The sequence below is a fragment of the Acanthochromis polyacanthus genome, chromosome 7 (genome assembly GCF_021347895.1).
Source record: "Acanthochromis polyacanthus isolate Apoly-LR-REF ecotype Palm Island chromosome 7, KAUST_Apoly_ChrSc, whole genome shotgun sequence".
Taxonomy (NCBI): Eukaryota; Metazoa; Chordata; class Actinopteri; family Pomacentridae; genus Acanthochromis; species Acanthochromis polyacanthus.
Window position 1 is genome coordinate 42,580,514 of NC_067119.1, and position 22,231 is coordinate 42,602,744.

The 22,231-nt window shown below is 41.7% G+C and overlaps 1 protein-coding gene across 1 annotated transcript in view; it reads left to right on the top strand.

The window, feature by feature from the left end:
- Positions 1-22,231, top strand: part of loxl2b (lysyl oxidase-like 2b) — a 54,647-nt gene that overhangs the window by 19,032 nt on the left and 13,384 nt on the right. Inside the window, exons 4-7 of the mRNA XM_022208907.2 lie at positions 3,150-3,361; positions 8,902-9,118; positions 14,913-15,096; positions 20,845-20,996. Coding sequence (XP_022064599.2) covers positions 3,150-3,361; positions 8,902-9,118; positions 14,913-15,096; positions 20,845-20,996 — 765 coding nt within the window. The remainder of the gene's footprint in view (positions 1-3,149; positions 3,362-8,901; positions 9,119-14,912; positions 15,097-20,844; positions 20,997-22,231) is intronic.

Consider the following 22,231-nt stretch of genomic DNA (forward strand, 5'->3'; position numbering starts at 1 on the left):
TGAGGGATGGATGATTGATGGATGCATGGATGAAGGATGGATGGATGAAGGAGGGATGGATGGATGGATGATGGATGATGGTGGATGGATGAAGGAGGGATGGATGGATGGATGGATGATGGTGGATGGATGATGGATAGTGGATGGATGCATAGATGGATGGATGATGGATGGAGGGATGGATGAGGGATGGATGATTGATGGATGCATGGATGAAGGATGGATGGATAGTGGATGGATGGATGGATGGATGATGGATGGAGGGATGGATGAGGGATGGATGATTGATGGATGCATGGATGAAGGATGGATGGATGGATGATGGTGGATGGATGAAGGATGGATGGATGGATGGATGGATGATGGATGATGGTGGATGGATGAAGGAGGGATGGATGGATGGATGGATGATGGTGGATGGATGAAGGAGGGATGGATGGATGGATGGATGGATGGATGATGGTGGATGGATGAAGGAGGGATGGATGGATGATGGATGGAGGGATGGATGATTGATGGATGCATGGATGAAGGATGGATGGATGGATGATGGTGGATGGATGAAGGAGGGATGGATGGATGGATGATGGTGGATGGATGAAGGAGGGATGGATGGATGGATGGATGGATGGATGGATGGATGGATGATGGTGGGTGGATGGAGTTTCTGCTTCAGTATCTCCTTATACTTGGTGTGGTTCCCTCAGGTGTGGTCAGTACCATGACTACCTGTTCTTCAGGGAAACCTTCTGAGGTTCTTCAGCCTATGAGCTGCTACACGTCTGAGTCGTATTTCTGGCTCCAGACAAACACATCAGTGTTTCTCCACTTTCTTTTTTCTTCTCATAAACCTACAGTATGTAGCAGCTGTGTTTACCAGACACCTGCTAATCATGTGTTTGGAGCTGGACAGGTTCAGTCATCAGAGCTTCTTTTAGCTGGAACACCTGCCTGCTGCTGAAGGAAACCGCACTAATAACAGCCGTATCGGTAAAATGAAAAGAGCGAACTGAAAGATGCTGAAGTGCTGCAGAAAGACCTGCAGTGGGGCGATTGATCACTGTATGTGGCTCACATTTGATCTGCTGTTACTGAGAAGTGCAGCTATAGCCAGCAGATATTAAAATGACCCTGCATCACTTTTTATGACTGTTTCCCCTATAAACACTACAGCCATGTGGACTGAAGTCACTACTAGGAGCATATCTAGGATTCTAACATCATTATTACTCAAAGAGAGGAGAAGAGCAGGAAGCAGGGCTTGAAAGTAGAACCTTAAAATCCACTAAACCAGCTCTAAACGGGACGTCTGAACCTTCACAGCTCAATCTGTGGTCGGTGATGATGTAGACTTGTGGCGTCTGGAAAGAAATGGCTGTTAATTGCCTCTTGCTGCATGTGTACTCACAATGCTGTGTTTGTGCATGTTTCCACTGGCAGACCTGAATATGCTGCACGTTTTACCATGGAAACCCTTTGATCCGTTTGGCTTGTAAAGCCAGAAACAGTTGCAAGGTAGGCGGTCATGGTGTTCAGTCTTAATAAGGTGATTCACTGTAAAAATGCTGGAGCAATCTGGAGAAGATTTACAAGCTGAGCGGTTCCTGCATGTTACTGCAGGTTATGTAATACAGGAAAGGTGGTTTCTGTACAGATGGGATGTATGGCTGTATTATTCCATCAGTATGTATCATACTGATGGAATAATAACATATAATAATAATAACATTTCATCAGACGTACTGCAGGTATTTTCTCACATGAACGAACCAAAGCATAATTTACATAAACAAATCTAGCAGAAGTTTAGAGCCCCACTAAAATACATAAATTGTTACATCAAGAACAAGCATTTATTCAAATGTTAATGTGATGTTACTTTATATTTCATTTATTCAAGAAAGATGTATTTATTTCAATAAATAAAGATAACAGTGATTAATAAAGTATAAGAGGTACATGGACGTCTTATACTTTATTGAACTATTAACTTACAATAGTATAAGGACTTGTTGGACGTGTAACGAGGAAATGCAGTGCTGATACAATCACTGAGTCCTCAAACCTTCACTGCAATGCAGAAAAGAAACAAAAACTAAAAACAGTCTGAAGAAATGAGAGTCCAGAGAGACTGTGGAAGTTAAGATGTGGAGGACTGAGGGCAGAAAGGCCAACAGAGGAGCAGCAGGAAGGTTTAGCTGACGGGAATGATGGAGCAGCGCTGACACAAACAGGAATATGTCAGAAACTATCTGCCACCTAACAGTCAGCATGATGTCCGTTAAGCAACACCTGGGTAACAGGTGCTCTTCATAGAGTTTAGCTGGAACTCTTTCACCAAAAGCACCAAAGCATCAGAGCATGGGGGTGTCAGTGTTTGCTTCAGTGTACCACAGATAATGTCTGAGTTCACATGCTTACATCTGGTTAATTTTTAGGTTTTTGGAGTGTTCTGGTTGGTGATAAACATGTAAACCTCTTCATCTGGTTGCAGAATGTTCAGAAATCAGTATTCCAGGTTTCTGACCATGGCATGCTGGTAGAGATTAGAATAAAGTAAAAGAAATTCTACTCTACTGGACACAACTGATCAGAAACCTTTCTATACAACAGTCTGACTAACAGGGCTCATGTATGTCCTGAGTGTGATCAAGTCCATGATGGGAGGGATGCTAGTGTACCTGGAAACACACTAAAGCAGTCATTTGAGACACGCTGTTGCTTCAGAGGTAAACGTGTTCAGTAGAGGTTCATGTTTGGCCTCTAGCTGATCCAGGACCCTCTGTGTTTTAACAACAGTACAGGTTTGTTAGATCAGTCGGTGGATTACTCTGGACCCTGCAGAGGTCTTTGGAGAGGTTTACATGATGTTTGGGGCCTAAAACTTTGCCCATGCCAGGACTGCTGTTGATTTTCTTTTTCATTTTTGCGTTAACATTTAAAGAAAGGCTCTTTTTCAACATCTGTTAGCTGCAGGGTTAGCATATGACTGTATGCTAAACAAGCTACACTAAAACACGTGGACAAAGCTCCTGTGACAAATTACAGTAAGACAGACATCAGTGTTTTTGCTTAAAAAATGGATTGTATGCTTTTCTTCTGTGATTAAACAACATTTCTTGACACATTTCTTCATATATCGTCCACAGAACCTTGATATTCAGGTGGAGGATGTGCGGATTCGAGCCATCCTGTCATCGTACCGTAAGCGGATCCCTGTAACCGAGGGCTACGTGGAGGTGAAGGATGGCGGCAAATGGAAGCAGATCTGTAACACGGAGTGGACCCAGTTTAACAGCAGGGTCATCTGTGGCATGTTCGGCTTCCCTGGGGAGAGGAAGTACAACGCCAGGGTCTACAAGTGAGTATGTGAGGTAACAGATGGCTTTCAGAGCAGGACAGCGTTGAGGTGGGGATAGTGGACACTTTGGTAGAGCTTCATGGCATCATGAGGTCTTCTAGAACAATGCAGACACCAGTTCAGTGCAGCGCTGTGGCTCAGTGGGCGTCCTGTTGGATAAATCTGCTTCTGGGGGAGTTGGCAGATGGTAAACTCTGATCTCTTTTCCCCGTGTTCCTTCACCACAACTCAGTAATTATATGCTGAGCATCCACCCCCGGTGCCACACATGGATGCAGAAACTTTCAGTTACATACAGGCTAGTTTCACATAGATTTATCACAACAACAACAGAAACATGGATTACACTTATTAGCTACTGTAACATGGGACGGTGGTGGATTATTTAAATTAATACATCTGTGTGGGTGAGAAGTACGTCAGCACAGAGGATTTTTAGTCATCTTTCAGCCAAATCCAACATATTGAATAATAAAACAGAGAATCAGTAGAATGACAGAAACAGGATCCTGAATAAAAGCTCAGCCCTAATAGACCCTCTGTTGATCACACTGTCTGAGTGGTCTATATCTATATCCCAAAGGTCTAAAACACCAAAACTTTCTTAAGAACGTTTGTTGGGGTCGTTGCTTTCTTTCTTGAACGCCTCAGACTTCAGGTCATTGGATTCCAGCTCTGCATATGTTCTAAATGTAAACCCTGTTCTTTCATTCTTCTACACCTTCTGACTGTCTGGGAGCCTGAGGCAGTTTATTGCTTTGCCTCTTTGGTTATCCAGCCTTGGTCAGCCATCTGGCCTGCAGAGACCTCATGTCAGTTTGTTGAAGCCCAACATTTCAGCTGTCAGGAGAACTCTGAGGGACGTCAGGTTCCATGCTAGAACATGACCTCCATGTGCTGGATTACTTTTCCACCCTCAAAATGTGACACTTCTTAGTCATCTCTCCAGAGCCCTGATCGATTTTAGCCTTTTACTACTGACTGTTGTGTCTGAATAGAGGCGGGGGAACTTCCATGGATTAGTCTCAGGCAGGATATTTACAGATTTCACCTCAGCTTTTGGATCTTTGACCGTTTACAACCCAGACTCCTGAACTCAAAACTGTTATAAACGACAGAAAATCACTAAAAGTTTAATTCATCCATAAGTGTCTCCAGTCTTAATTGTTCTTATTGTCCAATAAATATCTAGGTTCAACTTCAAGCGAAGGTTTTTAACAATGTTTGTGATTTAGTAAGACGACATAAAGAGATGACAAAGGGCTAAATGTCACAGGAGGTCAGAGAACAGACAGGCAGGAGGAAAACAGAAAGAGGCTTCATTTAAACCAAACCAATACAGAAAACCAAACTGAGGGGGAAACTAAAGCAAACCAACTATCTAACAATCTCAAACTCAAAGTTAAACTTTATCTAATTAACAAAAGCAGCAGAAAGTCACTAAAGGGGAAATTACTGACACCATTGAGGACAACTGGTGAGAAGAGAGACAGAACAGACCAGCCGAACACTACAGAGGTGAAATCACTAAACCACTAAATATGTAAAATACCAAACAGGACGTGGTCTGAGGAAACAGTCTGAATGAAGATACACTCCCGAAACAGGGGAAGTAAACTAGCGAGGAAGGCCGGATCAGGAATCTGGGATCAGAGGAGACCTGGGTTCAGGTATCTGGGTTCTATGAAATGTCTTGAGACAATTTGACCTGTAATTGCTGCTCTATAAATAAAATTGAATTGAATTGGAGCTGGTGGCAGACTGTTTCATGTTCCTCCAGTCATCCCAGGGCAGTTCTGTGGGTGGTGGGGGGCATTATCCAATGGAGGAGGCTGTTACTGGATCAGTCTATAACTGAGGGACTTTTAAAGTCCATGGGATATAACTACATAGGTTTTTATTAAAAGTAAATAAACTAATGTTTTTATGTTTATTATGACCATATGGTTACAAATTATATAATTATTTATTATGGAAACAATCACTAATTAATAAAAAAATTACTGGATATCACTAAAATGTCAACTAAATAACGTCTGAATTTAATACCAACCACATTCTAATGAGCTAAACAATAATAAAATGAGCTGATTCACAAAGAGTTTGGATTGTGTTCTTTTTATTAAGTTTAGATAATCATGACTGATATTTCTTTTATGGCAATATATCAAATTTTATGTGGAAAATAACAAATTAAATCCCTTCCCACTAAGTTCCCCGTTCCAAAAACACTCTACAGGAGGTGTGTTAATTCCAGATCACATGACCTGCTCCACATGATGTCATTTCCTCCTGAAGAAAAGACTGGAAGACTCCAAGGCTTTCTGACTTATTTAGTATAAAGTAGTCAACAGGTTTACTACAATACCTTTAGAAATAACTTTACATTTTACTCAGTTGTATATGTAATATATAGAAGAATCTTTCTCTAAAATGCCATGTGGTGTTTGGTTATAGGCGGCCATGTTGGTTTTAGGCCTGAAAACAGCTAAAATGTTGATGATGATACAAAAAGTCCTGAAGTTATACAGCTACATGGTTGCAGACCCAGCTATCTGTAACCATGTTCAGTGGGTGGTACATGTCAAAATCATGTCTGCAGAAATTCCAGAAGTTTCCCTGCATTTTAAAAAGATCCTCATTATTGTTTCATTTCCCTGTCTGGTTGGTGTTCAGCCAACATGGATGCTCTCCACAAACACCGACATGTTGTTTCTATGAGGAAGCTTTCAGCCAGACGTCCACAGGTTTATCTCATAAAGCTTCCAGCTCTGAGCCTAACCTTGAGCTGACTGTCTGCTTGGGCTTTAGGTAACCACAGCAGAGGCTAACTTTCCATCTACGTGTCAGCCTGCTCCGCTCAGCCCCATGAAATGTGTAGCGTGCTTTTACAGGCTGAAGCAGAGCTGACACCGAGCCAAGAACCGCCACAGTTTCATAATCCTGAAACTGTGGATGTTCTGTAACTTCATCTTCATCCAGAGACACTCTGAGGTTTAAATATCCAGGAACTTGTGGTTCTGATGTGTTTTCTATGCTGGATGTTTTCTGAAGTATGGAGGGATTTCATCTGGAAAATCATTTTAGTGTGAAACTATCAGATCAGAAGTATTCGAACAAGATGGCGTCATTAATATCAGATTTATAGTTATTTAATCATCAGGTTTAATGATATCAGCACTAGAGAAAGAGAGAAAGAAAGGCTTCATTTTCCATAGGGACTTCTAACCTGTAGTTTAAGAGTCAAATGTCTTATTTTCTAAATGTAATCAGTTATTAATCTCTTATTTCTTGTTTTAAGGTCTTCTCAGTGAGCAGCAGAAGAAGAGACTTTTCTCTGTTCCATTTGTTAGTCAGACCAGCTGTTAATAGAACCTTTAACCGTTCCACTCAGTCCTGCTGCTTTTAATGTGCATAGAAAATGAAAAAAGCATCACTTTGACCATGAGCAGGTACGCTGGCCCTGCATGGTCTCCTGTAGCCTCCCAGATATCCTCAGTGTGGAGCCAATAAAACCTGCTCATTTCTCAACTCACATTTGCTGGCAGGACGATGAAAAACGGGACGGCTGAAGTTAATTATCTCTCTACACGTCTAGCTGAGATAAAAGTGATCAACTTTCCGTCTCCCTCAGCTCTTTACATCCTATAGGGTCTGATAATGGTCCTCTGCAGCGTCTTTCACTGTTTCAGCCTCATGACCTCAGTCTGCGTCCACAGCTTCCACTTATATCTGTTTAATGAGGTGACTGAAGGGATGACTTATTATTCTAGACTGGACGTTATGCAGCGCTCACTGGGTGTTGTTTATTGTGACAAGTAAAAGTATTTCCTCCCTTTTCTTTTTTAAAATCATGACTGTCATCAGTAATCAGTGATAGAAAGTTTGGAATGAAGATTAACATTCAGGCTGATTAAAGGTTCTAGAAACAGCTTCAGAATAACCTTTATTTAGGACAAGATTAAAAGATTTGGGAGACGTCAGCTCAGAACCGGTACTTTGTTCAATGGTTCCTGCTTTGGGACAGCGCTGACTGAACAGACAGCAGAGACACTCCTCTGGCCTTAAACCGGACAGATTCCAGTCTCCAGATCCAAATGAAGAACAAATGCTGCCTGTCCTGCTTCAGTCCGGTCTTTGTTGTCTTCAGACAAAGGACACAGACCCTATCAGGCTCATAGGACATGGCATTCTGCTAATGGGGCTCATTAAATACAGAATATGTGCTCAGTAGTAAATGGAGAGGAGGGGATTAGCACCTCAGCAGGCCTGGAAGGATCATCAGCCTCCGATTGTTTAAATAAAGACTGTGAACTCTCCAGCTGTTAGCTAACCTTTCCTCCTTGTATTAATGATACATATCACTTCCCTCTGTTTAGTTTTATAGTGTCAGGTGGCTTAGTATAGATGATCCACTCCTCAGGAACAGTAGGTCTACCACAACATACAAGCTACAGAACACGGCTTAGAGGGCTCCTTCATGCTCAGTATTTATTCATTCAGATATGATTATTCATGAAATAAACTACTGTGGATTTAAAACAATATTTAGGTTAAATTGTGCTTCTTTTTTGGTTGTTCAGGAGCAAGCTGAACATGACAAAGTGTAATTCTCCTTTAAACACACAGCTGAACCAGTAGCTTTTATTTGGAACCTGAGAAGTAAGTTTTTATTTTATTTAGCTCTGGTTTGGTCTCTACCAACTCCTGATTTAAATGTTTAGCCGCTAAAGCATTAGCTGCTAATGTGTCGCTGGTTAGCTGTTAGACCTGCAGGTTGCTGGAGCTGGACAGGAAGCATGAAGTTCATCAGAGGTTTTTGTCTGCTGTGGAAGCCTCCATTACCAAAGAGGTAAACACAGTGAATGATGATGCAAATTAAACCCACAACAGCTGGCTCTTCTCCTGCATTTTTGTCTGTTTTTATCCAATTTCTTCTCTTTTTTTCGGTGTGTGAAGTAATGAACACTCAACAAACCTGAGGGAAAGCTGTATCGTTGTAGGACTGAAGCCGACTATCACTGACACGGCCGATACAACCCACAGTTACTGTCTGAAATAATGATTCTTTAGTGGAGGAACGAATAAGAGAGACTCACTGTTGTTGTTGGACCAACACTGTCACGTTTACAAAAACAGAAAGACTAAAAAAGGTGTAGACATTTGAGAATCTGACACCAGTGAATCACCTAATGAAACAGTTATCACGGCTCTTTAATGCTGGATGATTGTGGACGTCTGTTGGCATGATTTAACGAACACGAACCAAGCAGCTCAGTAGTCGTAGCTCCTTTTAATCCCCTCTAGGAGGCTGGAATGAAGAATGACAGTCTGAAGTCAGCGTTGAAGCTGCTTCTTTGTGGAATCATCACCAGCAGCAGCATTTCATACAGGATCATTTTACCCATCGCTCATATGAAACTATTGATTCATGTAGCTTTAACTTGATCAGATAAAATGGTAGCGGTAACAGTTTGGTGGACATAGTTGACTTTTAATCGCTGTTTGTCACCTCCATTCTTTCTCCTGCTGCTGTCCAGGATGTTTGCTCGCAGGAGGAAGCCCACCTACTGGGACTACTCCGTCAACTGCACTGGAAACGAAGCCCATCTGTCCAGCTGCAAACTGGGCCAGACTACTGCCCTGAAGTCCAATGAGAGCTGCAGCGGGGGGCTGCCGGTGGTGGTGAGCTGCGTTCCTGGTAGAGCCTTCGCACCGACGCCCATGACGGGATTCAGGAAGGCCTTCCGACAAGAGGTAAAGAACCTCTTATTTTCTCCCAGTGAGCGCTGGAACGGGCTGCAGAGACGATGTGAACAAACTGATCTAGTAAACAAAGCTGGGAGGAAAGAGCTGCTCGGGTTCATTTCAGGTCACTGGCTCTGATGCAGAGGGTGGCTCAGGGAGAGGTTCTGCTGGACGTTAAGCCAAGAGTCACGCTGAAGCTCCATGTCACTACAGCTGGAGCTGCTTTGGAAATGTCCTCATCCAGATGAGTTATCACCATCGCCTCTGGGCTTCAGAGATGACATGATGTAGTCAGATTCCTGGAGAAGGAAAAGGAAAGCGAGCCACTGTCAGCTCAGTTTCTCTCCTCAGATGTCTCTGAGCAAACGGTCGGTGCTTGTCATGCTTTCTGCACTTTAGCTGCTTAATAACTGTACAGTTTTAGTCTGTTAACTGGAAATGTAGGGAAATAAAGAGCAGACACAAGCAGTTTCTGTCAAAGAGCACAGTGCAGAAGGTAATGGAAAGCTCAGACTTAGTAAAGTTTAAATGTAATTCACAGAGGCTGTTTACTGATTCCTGGAGGTGTGATTCATTCTCTGCTCCTTCTGAGAATTCAGGATGGAAAACCTGCTCTCTTCCTGTTTGGTGCACTCCCCTTGATTCTTTTGTCTTTGAGGGCTTTATAGCTTCATATACAGACTGAAAGGTGTTTTATTATGAACCGAATGAGGTTTACATCCACTGTTATTCAGCAGAACTCCTAGAGGTCAGACCAACATCTGTCCTCCTAAAACCAGGTTCTTTCTCTGAAGTCCATCCTCAGTAGCCTTTACCTTCTTTTTTTGTTTGTTTTTCTCCGTCTTAATTCTCAGCATTTGAACTTCCACTTCTTTTGTTTCAGAGATTTGTGGAAGATATGTTTGATATCACACAAATGGTAAATGGACTCTTATATAGCTCTTTTCTACTCATCAGAGTACTCAAAGCGCTTTTACAACAATTGCTCCCATTCACCCAGACATGACTAGGCGAGAGCGGGAATCGACCCTTCGGTCATTGGACGACCCGCTCTACCACCTGATCCACAGCCGCCCTGCCACAGTCAGCACTAGATTTATTAGGTAGGTTTCAGCTGTCAGTGGTGGTTTAATCATCTACCAGCCGTTAGATCACACAGTCAGACATGGAACATGTTATGGAGCTCCATATTCCTTCTGGCTTCATTCAGACCTGCTGTGGTCTTTACAGAAGGTGGGAAATACAAAATTATGTACAGGATAGAACCATTACAGTAGACATTACTGGACTGTAATGAATGAGACTCTAGATCCTGGTTGTTCTACTCTCAGACATCAAATCAATTTATCATTTTTGAGGAATACTTTTGCTTGTGATGTCTTCCAAAAAACACAAACAGTAACTGCTTGCGGTTAAACGTGGAGTTTCTGAATGATATCTTAACATCTGTAACTGACAGGTACACTATACCTAAAATCAACAGAATCTCATCTACAGTTGCAACCAAAATTATTCAACCCCCAGTGCCAATTTGGGTTTTAAGTACTATCTTCAACTTTTGAGTTGTTTGGAATAAATTTAACATACAAGTGGATTTTAAACAGCTGAATGTAACCAATAATACAAGAGTTTTCTCTAAATTCCACACAAAATGTTAATTTTAATAACTAGTGCAGTTTCAAAATTATTCAACCCCCTAAGGAGCATTCCTTATAAAGACACACAATTGCAAATCAAGTGTGGTTAATAATGCCCCAAGCTTTTAGAACGTGTGAAAGCTAACATTAGTACTACAGTCGCAAATTCTCTTTTCTACATGCTTAGATTTGCATCTTATAGTTTAATATTGTATCAAAGTCAAGAACACTACCCTAAAAAAAGTAAGAAACATGGCAATGTCCATGCATAAGCAATGAAATGGATCCAAAAAGGTAGCATGTGCACTAAATTGTTCTAAGGATATTTTTGAAAGCGCAGTTCACTAGTTAATAGGTTTACATAAAGCGGCCACACTACCTGACCAGGGAGAAAGAAGAACTTAACCACCACTAGCACCAGACTTCTATGGAGACAAGTGGCAAAATAGCTTGAGTGACAATAAAAGAGCTACAATAAGATGTTCTGACATCAGGCACTAATCAGTAACTGATATTTAGTTGGTACAGTAAGATACAACTTCACACCAAAGGGCTTCTTCAGGTACTCAAAGATGGAACCTCTATTGACCCACAACAAACATAAAAATCAGCTCAGAATTTCTTAAACCATTTACATAATCCATAGCTGTTCTGTAATCATATTTTCCAAAGCGTTGAAAGAAAATAAGGACTTCTGTAGGCCTGTGATTTATCAGTATATATAAGATGACATACAGCCTATCTACAGGAAGGCATGTTGGTGGCCCAATACTGTTCTTGGCCTGATTGGCTTCTTCTGCTACTGCAAAACTATAATAAGTAGAAAACGAGATGAATTTGATCAAACATCAGGAAATCTCAGAAGCTAATTTCATGCTGACATTGAATAAGATGATGCTTGGGGACGACATTTGGCTGTCCAGCAACAAGACCATGCTTATCACATTGTCTACTAAGGCTGGGTTTCCCAAGACATCCTAGAATATTCTAGAGTGGTACTGGTAGTTGAAGGATTTAAATCTCACAGGAAATCTTTATTGGGTTTTTGGTGAAGACAGTTGCAGCAGACATTCTCAAGAATTATGTTGAACTAGGACACTTTCCCATGAGGAAGGAATTCAGATTCTTCGTTTGGATTACCAGAAGATATTGTTTGGTTAAATATCTTATTTGCAAAAGGTTATAACGGTCATAAAATGCTCCAGCAAGTTTTAAAGACACTTGTCATTAGGGGGTTGAATAATTTTGAAACTGCACTAGTTATTAAAATTAACATTTTGTTTGGAATTTAGAGAAAACTCTTGTATTATTGGATACATTCAGCTGTTTAAAATCCACTTGTATGTTAAATTTATTCCAAACAACTTAAAAGTTGTAGATAGTACTTAAAAACCAAATTGGCACTGGGGGTTGAATAATTTTGGTTGCAACTGTAGATCAATCCCTCAGAGTGGCTGCATTCATCCAGGCTCGTTCCCTCCTGAAAACAGCAGAGAATGTATGAAGTCTGACCTGCCTTATCCAGCCAGGAGATCTATTTATTAACAAAACGGATGTGATCTGAGAGGGACTTTAGTCTGGTCATGGATTAGACAAGAAACCATATTTCAAGAAAAGGAGAAAACGGTAGTATCTTCACATGGTTTGGGGAAGCCTCCATCCTGGTCTAAGCTCACCTCTCAACATCTAACACAACGGGATGAACAGCAACGCCTCCATCAGTTCAGTCACACAGTCTGAGTGCAGCTGCAGCTTCAACATCTGGTGGAAAACCTGAATCCAGCAGCATGGAGGCTGGTCGGACACATGGGTTCAGGAGCAGCAGCATCCAGGCGTACGGCCGTGTACTTCACATTATTTACTGAACAGGGCTCTAAGAGGCTTTGACCAGAATGTTTTCGTCACAAGTGTCTTCATAGGTTCATGCTGCATAGAAGGTTCTTTCCTTTCACAAACCTTCCCTCCTGTTCTGACCTCTGACCTCAATGGGAGTTTTTTCTGCTCCGTCTGAAGACTTCAGGGGTCATGAAAGTCACTGAGCCTGTAGACAACCAGGGCTCCGTTCAAACGAAGCAGAGAAGAATCCCTGAGCTGACACGAGTTTCCGTGTGACTTCTGTGACGCTCTGCTGTGAGGCTGGGAGTGTGCATGCTCTCTGTCACGTTCCACAGCTGAGGGCCGCACTGGGAGGAGTTTACCTCACATCACATCCTAAATGTTCCAGCACACTCAGAAGATCTGACTCAAAGGAATGCTGCCCTGAAGCCAGATGTTTGCAGTTTAAAAAGGAAAGAAAAAGGGACACCATCTGCTAATGTCACCACTAGAACCAAAGACTGGGACCTTCCACATCATAGTAGTTTATTATTTCATCTATTTGTTTCATTACATTTAACTTGATATCTTGATTTTTGATGAGTTTTCTTTCCTCATTCAATAAGTTAATTAGCATTGAGGTGATAATTAGAGATTATTTTCAGTATCTATTGATCTGTCTTTTCGTGCTAATTGTTAAATCTTTAAACTTCATTCTGAAAGTACAAAAGAAAAGAAATTCTGAGAATAAATTGGACCAAAGAAGCATAAAAGTGACTTTGATCCAACCAGGACTTCAGGCAGATCTGAGCAGGCTGAGATGAACCACACAGGATAATTCGTCTTCTTCCTTTGGATTGTGTCACTGATCAAAACAAATCCCAAACTGGCAACCCATGCAGGAACATGTGAGAGCTCAGTGGAACAGCAGATATATCAGCAGGGAGTCGTGACACGAGATGTTATCTGCAAACTGTTGTAAGAAGTGCTTGTAATGGATTTAGTAACCATTCCCAGGAGTCTGAGGGTTTGTTCCTCCTCCAGTGAGACAAAGCCTTCTGACCACTGACAGAGGAACACTGATGATCTCAGTGCAGTAGCATAGATCAGGGTGTGGGATGTATCAGAGAGCAGGTCAACAGCAGTTCTAGTGGTCAGCACATTGGATGGAGCAGGTGGAACAACCTGTGGCCCTTTGATGGAACCAGTTTGTGGCCTTAAGGCTAGACTGGAGCATTAGGAAGGTTTGTGAGCGCTCAGCTCTACTGTTTGGGAAGAGAATTTGAACAAGAAAGGAGGTTCCATCAACATGTTGGTGTCAGATGCCACAGGAAGCTTCAGGGTCCTGGTAGAGCCTGTCCCTCAGGGCTTGGAGTGGTTTCATCTGTAAGACCAACAGCATAATGCTTTGGCTCACAGCCTGAGCCAAGCTGTCCTGGGCTGTGAGAATAATTACAAGGCTTTAGAATTCAATAATAAACAGGAATCCTTTTCTGGGAAGCTGCTGCATAATGTGCAAAAGCCAACAAGTGGATAATGTGGGAACTCTGCAGAGTTAGTTAGTTGGTCTGAATGACGGCAGGATGAGAGGAGACAACAGGACGGATGATTTCAGGCACCGATACGTCAGCAGCTGATCCTTTAAATCTAATAAAATGCAAGGTGGAGCCTCCGAGGATCAAACCTGCTTTTTGGGGAACATCCTGAAGATGAATGAGATGTAGGGAATATAGAGGCCGAGTCAACACTCAGGATCTTCTAATCGATGCTGAACAGCGTGTTAGCATGGCAGTGTGTATTATCCAGCTGGAAGAGGACACTGCCAGCCAGCAGCACCATGCTCATGAAGGAAGCCTTTATGTGCTGCTGTCATGAGAAAATCAACTTTATGCTGCATCCCAGCATTGTGGTTGACTTGTGTTTGTCTGAAACACACACACCATCTCCTCCAGTCTGTTGTTTTGCAGGATTGTGTCACATTTTGGATAACGGATGTTTTAGGATTGTAGTGATAATGCCAGGATGTTCACAGAGAGTGTAACGACGTGTTCCAGAGCCCACACAAAGACATCTGGCCTTTAGCTGGTGTATACAAACAGCAGTAAACCAGATTAAACTGTGTTGTCTTGTAAAATGAAACACTTCCAGTTTATCTAAACAGTTAATGGGAGAACCGCATTAGTAGCATGTTCTATAAACATCCAGTCTGCTGCCTCAACGTTCTCATCTCACAGAGGAAAAGTTGGTGTTCCACCTTCCAGCTGAGTCGGCTCTTTTGGAAAGAACCAGAATAAGGAAAATGTGGTTTTGTTCTTTGAGGGTTTTACAGTACGCCTGTCTGTCCTCCTCAGCAGCCGTTGGTTCGTCTCCGTGGCGGGGCCATCGTGGGCGAGGGCCGGGTGGAGGTGCTGAAAAATGGAGAGTGGGGCACCATCTGTGATGACAACTGGAACCTGCTGTCTGCCACCGTGGTGTGTCGAGAGCTGGGCTTCGGTACGGCGAAGGAGGCCCTGTCTGGAGGTCGCCTGGGACAAGGTAGCCGCTTCCATATTTCTGTTCTCTTCCAGCCGCTTCATGGTTCAGACAAAGGCAAGAAGAGACTAATGTTTGAAATAAATAGTCCTTATGAAAGGACTGCTCTGTCCTTAGCTGTGTAATGCCAGCAGTGAGAGAAGCATAAAAACATAAAATAAAATGTCTGGAATAATTAGAAGGTGGATCTGAAACTGTCCGGTGACGATGACGGACTGGATGGCTGGAACAACGGTCTATGTATATTTCCTCCATGGGATGGAGTAAAACCACATGTTCCAAACATGTCAGACAGTAATTGCAGTCTTTCAGCTTTCCTCCTTATATCACGCCTGTGGACCTGGAGAAGTTTGACCTGATGGTAAAAATGATTAAAACTTAGAATGTTTTTTTTCTACTTTAAAGCAACATTTTTTTTATCCAGTTGGGTTCATTCTACTGCTAGTAACCATAATACTGACGTTCTAACGTTACGTAGTGGTTCTGACTGTGTGTTAGCCTTCATCTTTCACTGAGCCCATCTTTCCCTCTCCTTTGCTGTGTTTTATGGTTTCTAGGATCATTTATAACGTGTATTCCTTCTCTGTTCTGGCGTACCAAAACATGAACACCAGAGCTATTTTTGGGGTTTTTGGGTTTGTCGGCACAAAAACCTGATTTAATCTTAACATAAAGATTTCCATTAGAGTAGATTTAAAGTTTAAAACTGGCTAGAAGGTTGGTTAAATAAATAGCAAGAAATTATTGTTTTGCTTTTATTTGTTCACGTTTTCTGCTCAGTAACAGTGATGCTGAAATATGATTTGTAAATGTAACAGAAATGAAATACTTGTGCGGCTGTAACAACATGTTTTAGGCTTATAGAGGCAGCTACATGAGCTGATAATCAGAGGACAAAGTTAGTTTTTACCTGACAATAAAGAGACATGTATTTTTCTGACCACATATCAGATCATTGTAAATATTAATGTCCTGTTTCAGTCACCATAAAAACAATAATATATATGTAATAATGAGTTAAATTATACAAGTTAGCATAGCTTATAACTGCAAATGACAAAATTAATGCCAGACAGCATTTCGTGATGTGAGGAGCAGGAGGAGAAGAAGGGTTATCACAGCTCATTATTACAAATAATCACCACAATAAACCTGACTTATATGTGTTTGTCTCACTTTTCTGACCAGGCCTCAGTGTTCAGGGGTCTTACTCAGAAATACAGAAGTCACATCTTGCTTGTTTTGAGTTTGGGTCCAGAAGAAGAGCTCCACCTTCTACTGAGCAGTCGTTTTTATTCAGAGGCCTCCAGTCTGAAAGTCTCATTCATGGGCTCCATAGAGTTATGTCAGAGGCTCCATGAGGAGTTTACAGGAGCTGAAGCAGGTTGAAGGTCTGGAGCCTCCACCCAGCAGAAAGGTGCCACCAACCCATTTCTAAATGATACGCACAGCAGATATCTGCTCTGTGTTCCACAGACTTTAAAGCCTTAGCTCACCTGTTATCTGCAGAAAAAAGCACATTCTGCCCCAAGTGGTAAAAAGAAGGCCGTGTTTAGTTTTCATGGATCAACAGGGACATGCTGTACAGCGTTACACATTCCAGTCATGTTAGACACGGAAAATGTTGAAATGGAGAGAAAGTTCCTTTTCCAAATTCATTTTCCATCCTGATTTCTCATCACTGGCTCTCTAACCCTTCATGAAAACAACAGTCACATGGAAGCAATCAGAAAACTGTTCAGATCGTAGTAGTGCACTATAGCAGAGGAACACACAGTCTAAATGACCTTAACAGAGGACAACATGGATTATTAGTGCATAGTAGACATAAGATATGCCTTATTAATATGCCTTAGTGCCTTTAGAGCAGGATCTACAGCTTCAGTAAACTGGAGCTTTAAGGAGCTTTGAGGTCTTTAGGAAACTGAATGTTGTTGAAGCTGCTGTTGTTGAGTTTCTTACCTGTTGGGTTTTCTGATTGATCACTTGTTATCAGTATGAGCCTCGTTTCTGCACTAAACTGGCTTCTTCAGCCGTCCTGTCTTTGCTATCCAGTTCCACTGAGAACACCATCAGCCTTGTGGGTATTTTTCCCTGATTAGTTTTTTAAAGAATGCTGTAGGCCTACATACTTATGTAAAGTTTGGTCAATGCAGTCATTTGCTGTCTTGTCGAAAGAGGTAAGAAATCACTTAATGTCTGTCCTGTAAATACTGTTGGAATGTAGAACCAGCAGCGTAGCTTAGCTTAGCTTAATTTAGCTTAGCTTAGCCTAGCCTAGCGTGAAGACGGGAAGCAGGGGACCACAGCTCCTCTGGCACTGTCCAAATTAAATGACAAAATCAGGGTTACAGATTTCAGACACCTTAATTTTTTGATGCCTTTGTTGTGTAGTAGATCTAACTTAAGTGTCTACAGAGAGATGTTTCCCTTCATCTGCACCCCACAGCTCAGAATGACAAAATTAAAACATGTTTCTAGAGATGTGTGCAAGTGACTGAAAATCAAATCTCTCATTTACAACAACTATTCAGAACCTTACATCAGATTCTTGAAGGTCTTTTGGCAGCAGTTCCAGCTTTGAGGATTCATCTGGAGTCTCTAGAGGCTGCAGACAGTTTTCCTCATTCTTCCTGCAGACCTTTCAGGTTGAATGAAAAGTGTCTTTGAGCTGCCGTGTTCATGTCTTTCTACAGATGTTCTGAGGGGTTTAGGTATGGCTTTGGGTCAGATTTGTCCTTAAGAGGCTCCTGGCCTTGCTATGCTGTGGCTGTCAGCTGTTGGAATGATGATGCCACCACCGTGCTTCATGGTTCTGAAATAACACCAAATAAATGATTAAAATGACACCGAACACAATAAGGTTATCTCACATGGTTCCTGAGGTAATAATAAAATGTCTAAACATATGAATAAACTTACAGATTGTAAACTTTAGGCTACATGAAGGTAGACTTCTAACATGGTTAAACATAAAAACATATACATTGACTAATAATGAGAAAAATAAGACAGGGAGAATATATTCTTAGAGTAAAAACACTCTCTGTGTCTTTACGGCTGTGGTCTGTGACAGAGAAGGTGTTGGTATCATGTGTGTGCTTCTTCCACAAACACTTCAGATTCAGTGTGTTTCTCTTCCATCCTGGTCCTGATCAACCTGCTACCAGAGTCCAGATCATCACTCCAATGATGCTGCATTTAATGTTCTGATTTAAACTGTTCAATTCTCTTTTGTGTAGAAAGTTCTGGGTGTTGGAGAGATCAGAAGGTCAGAATGTCAGTCCTGCAGAGGTGTGGTGTGTTGACACTTTATGACCTTTATCAGATTCTAGTGGAGGCAGGAGACGTCCTGTTGTGTCCCAGAGAGCCGTGAGTGGCCCTTTAGTAGGAAACATCCCATCAGCTGATGTTCCATTTAGAGGTGAATTTTGGGTTGGCTGTCTCCTGAAATGGTGTCTGACCAAATTTACAGCTTTGGGAGAGGATCTCTGGATCTTTGTGTGTTGATCTGGAATGTTCTGCTCCTCAGTACGCTACACCTACAGACAGTTTAGAATCACCAGTTAACCTCAGCATGTTTGTGGACTGTGGGAGGAAGCTGGAGAACCTGGAGAAAAGCCACACATGTACAGGAGAACATGGAGACTCCATGCAGGAAGATCCCAGGAAGGAAGGGACATGAACTTCTAGCTGTGAAGCAACGATGCTAACCACTGAGTCACTGTGCTGAACTTTAAATTTTTGTCTATCTATTAGTAGTCAGGTGCTGTTAGGCAGATTTTTAAATGGAACTGACTCCAGAAGCAGTGCAGTCCTCTCTCTGCTGTTAAGATAAGATAAGATAAGATAAGATAGACTTTATTGATCTCACAAAGGAGAAATTTACTGTTACAGGGATCTTAGGAACAAAAAACAGAGGAGTGCAAAAAGTCCCGAAAGTGCAAATATAAGATAATAAATATTGCACATAATAACAACTACACACGTGGACAAAATTGTTGGTACCCCTCAGTTAAAGAAGGAAAAACCCACAATTCTCACTGAAATCACTTGAAACTCACAAAAGTAACAATAAATAAAAATTTATTGAAAATTAAATAATCAAAATCAGCCATCACTTTTGAATTGTTGATTAACATAATTATTTAAAAAAACAAACTAATGAAATAGGGCTGGACAAAAATGATGGTACCCATAACTTAATATTTTGTTGCACAACCTTTTGAGGCAATCACTGCAATTAAACGATTTCTGTATTTGTCAATGAGCGTTCTGCAGCTGTCAACAGGTATTTTGGCCCACTCCTCATGAGCAAACAGCTCCAGTTGTCTCAGGTTTGATGGGTGTCTTCTCCAAATGGCATGTTTCAGCTCCTTCCACATATGTTCAATGGGATTCAGATCTGGGCTCATAGAAGGCCACTTTAGAATAGTCCAACGCTTTTCTCTCAGCCATTCTTGGGTGTTTTTGGCTGTGTGTTTTGGATCGTTGTCCTGTTGGAAGACCCATGACCTGCGACTGAGACCAAGCTTTCTGACACTAGGCAGCACATTTCTCTCCAGAATGCCTTGATAGTCTTCAGATTTCATCGTACCTTGCACACTTTCAAGACACCCTGTGCCAGATGCAGCAAAGCAGCCCCAAAACATTACTGAGCCTCCTCCATGTTTCACCGTAGGGACAGTGTTCTTTTCTTCGTATGCTTGGTTTTTGAGTCTATGAACATAGAGTTGATGTGCCTTACCAAAAAGCTCCAGTTTGGTCTCATCTGTCCAAAGGACATTCTCCCAGAAGCTTTGTGGCTTGTCAACATGCATTTTTGCAAATTCCAGTCTGACTTTTTTATGAGTTTTTTTCAGCAGTGGTGTCCTCCTTGGTCGTCTCCCATGAAGTCCACTTTGGCTCAAACAACGACGAATGGTGCGATCTGACACTGATGTACCTTGGCCTTGGAGTTCACCTTTAATTTCTTTGGAGGTTGCTCTGGGCTCTTTGGATACAATTCCAACGATCCGTCTCTTCAATTTGTCATCAATTTTCCTCTTGCGGCCACGTCCAGGGAGGTTGGCTACTGTCCCGTGGGTCTTGAACTTCTGAATAATATGAGCCACTGTTGTCACAGGAACTTCAAGCTGTTTAGAGATGGTCTTATAGCCTTTACCTTTAAGATGTTTGTCTATCATTTTTTTTCGGATGTCCTGGGACAATTCTCTCCTTCGCTTTCTGTTGTCCATGTTCAGTGTGGTACACACCTTTTCACCAAACAGCAGGGTGACTACTTGTCTCCCTTTAAATAGGCAGACTGACTGATTATGAGTTTGGAAACACCTGTGATGTCAATTAAATGACACACCTGAGTTAATCATGTCACTCTGGTCAAATAGTTTTCAATCTTTTATAGAGGTACCATCATTTTTGTCCAGGCCTGTTTCATTAGTTTGTTTTTTTAAATAATTATGTTAATCAACAATTCAAAAGTAATGGCTGTTTTTGATTATTTAATTTTCAATAAATTTTTATTTATTGTTACTTTTGTGAGTTTCAAGTGATTTCAGTGAGAATTGTGGGTTTTTCCTTCTTTAACTGAGGGGTACCAACAATTTTGTCCACGTGTGTACACAGTAGTGTTATACAGTCTGATGGCAGTGGGGATGAAGGACCTATTATAATCGCTGCTATGTTTGTTTTCCTGTATCAGTTTGTGTGGGATTAAGAGAAAAGAACCTGAATGTGTTTGTGTGTTTTCAGGTATGGGCCCAGTGCACATGAATGAGGTGGAGTGCTCTGGATTTGAGAAGTCCATAACTGAGTGTTTCTTCAACAAGGAGGCTGTGGACTGTAGCCATGAGGAGGATGCAGCCGTCAGATGTAACGTTCCTGCTATGGGCTTCCAGGAGAGGGTCAGTAAACCTACACACTGTATTTATGTCTTCTCAGTAATGTTCTTCTCTGTGCCAGTAAACGTTTGGACACACTGACTAATTCAAGCATTTTTCTTTATTTCTACTAATTTCAATATTATATATATTTTTTACAAACTTGCAGCAGACATCAGAATAACAAACTGATGCTTGAAATCATCCAGTATATGGAAAAGAGCGTGCACAATAAAATTTGTTTGATGTTTTAGTTTCTTGCTGTGCTCGCCCTTTATTCTTAGCCAGCATCATGATGTCATCATGGGAGCTTTTCCAACAGTCTTGAAGACGTTCCCACATATGCTGAGCACTTGTGGGCTGTTTTCTCTTCACTCTGCTCTCCACTTCATCCTTAACCATCTGAGTTGGGTTTAGCTGGGTCACTGTCTTCTAATGGAGTCCTCTATCACTGTGTTTCTCGGTCAATCAGCCATTCCAGGCCGGGGGTTGTTCTGTGAAAAACGATAAGACCACACCAGATGTTGTAGTGACCATCCTGTGAAGTTCTGACCACAGAATCACAGTTCCTCCTTCATGCTTCATGATGGGAACCAGCCGCTAATGTCCGTCCCTTATGTTTGTTGGTTCAAGCACTCCTCTTTGTCTAATTGGGCTCCTTCAGTAGTGGTTTATTTGCAGCAGTTCCACCTCCTTCACACCATCTCCCAGCAGCTGAGAACCACTGATGTGGGATCTCATCCATGGTGCTGTTAACTGTTTATTTCTTCTTAGTTTGTGAGCTTTGGTGGAGGGAGGTCTTGGTCTTCCTTCCAGGGTGGTCCTTAAGGGAACAAGTTTCTTCACAGAAGTTGATGGTTTTTACTCTTCAAGAAACTCAAAGTTCCAGACCTGTTCTGGACTACCTGACCTTCTCCACTGAAAACTGAGTGTTGTTTCTGCGCTCTTGGTTAAATTGTTGGTGTCACAGTGTTTATTATTATGGTAGTTAAATTGGTTTATCATCAAGGCTAATGGTGGCTGCTCTGAGAAATCTACTGGATGAAGTATACAGTAGTTGGAGTTCCTTCTGCCACATGTACCGCTGAATGTCTCATTTCAGTTTAGATGTCTTCAGTTCTGGTCTACAATGCAGAAAACGTAAAAATGAAACAGAGTGTTGAATGTGTCTGAATGTTTTGTTGGTGCTCTGTCCTCTATCCATCTTCATACGTTTATTTTTGCCTTTAACAGCTTCAGTTATGAACACAAAAAATGTA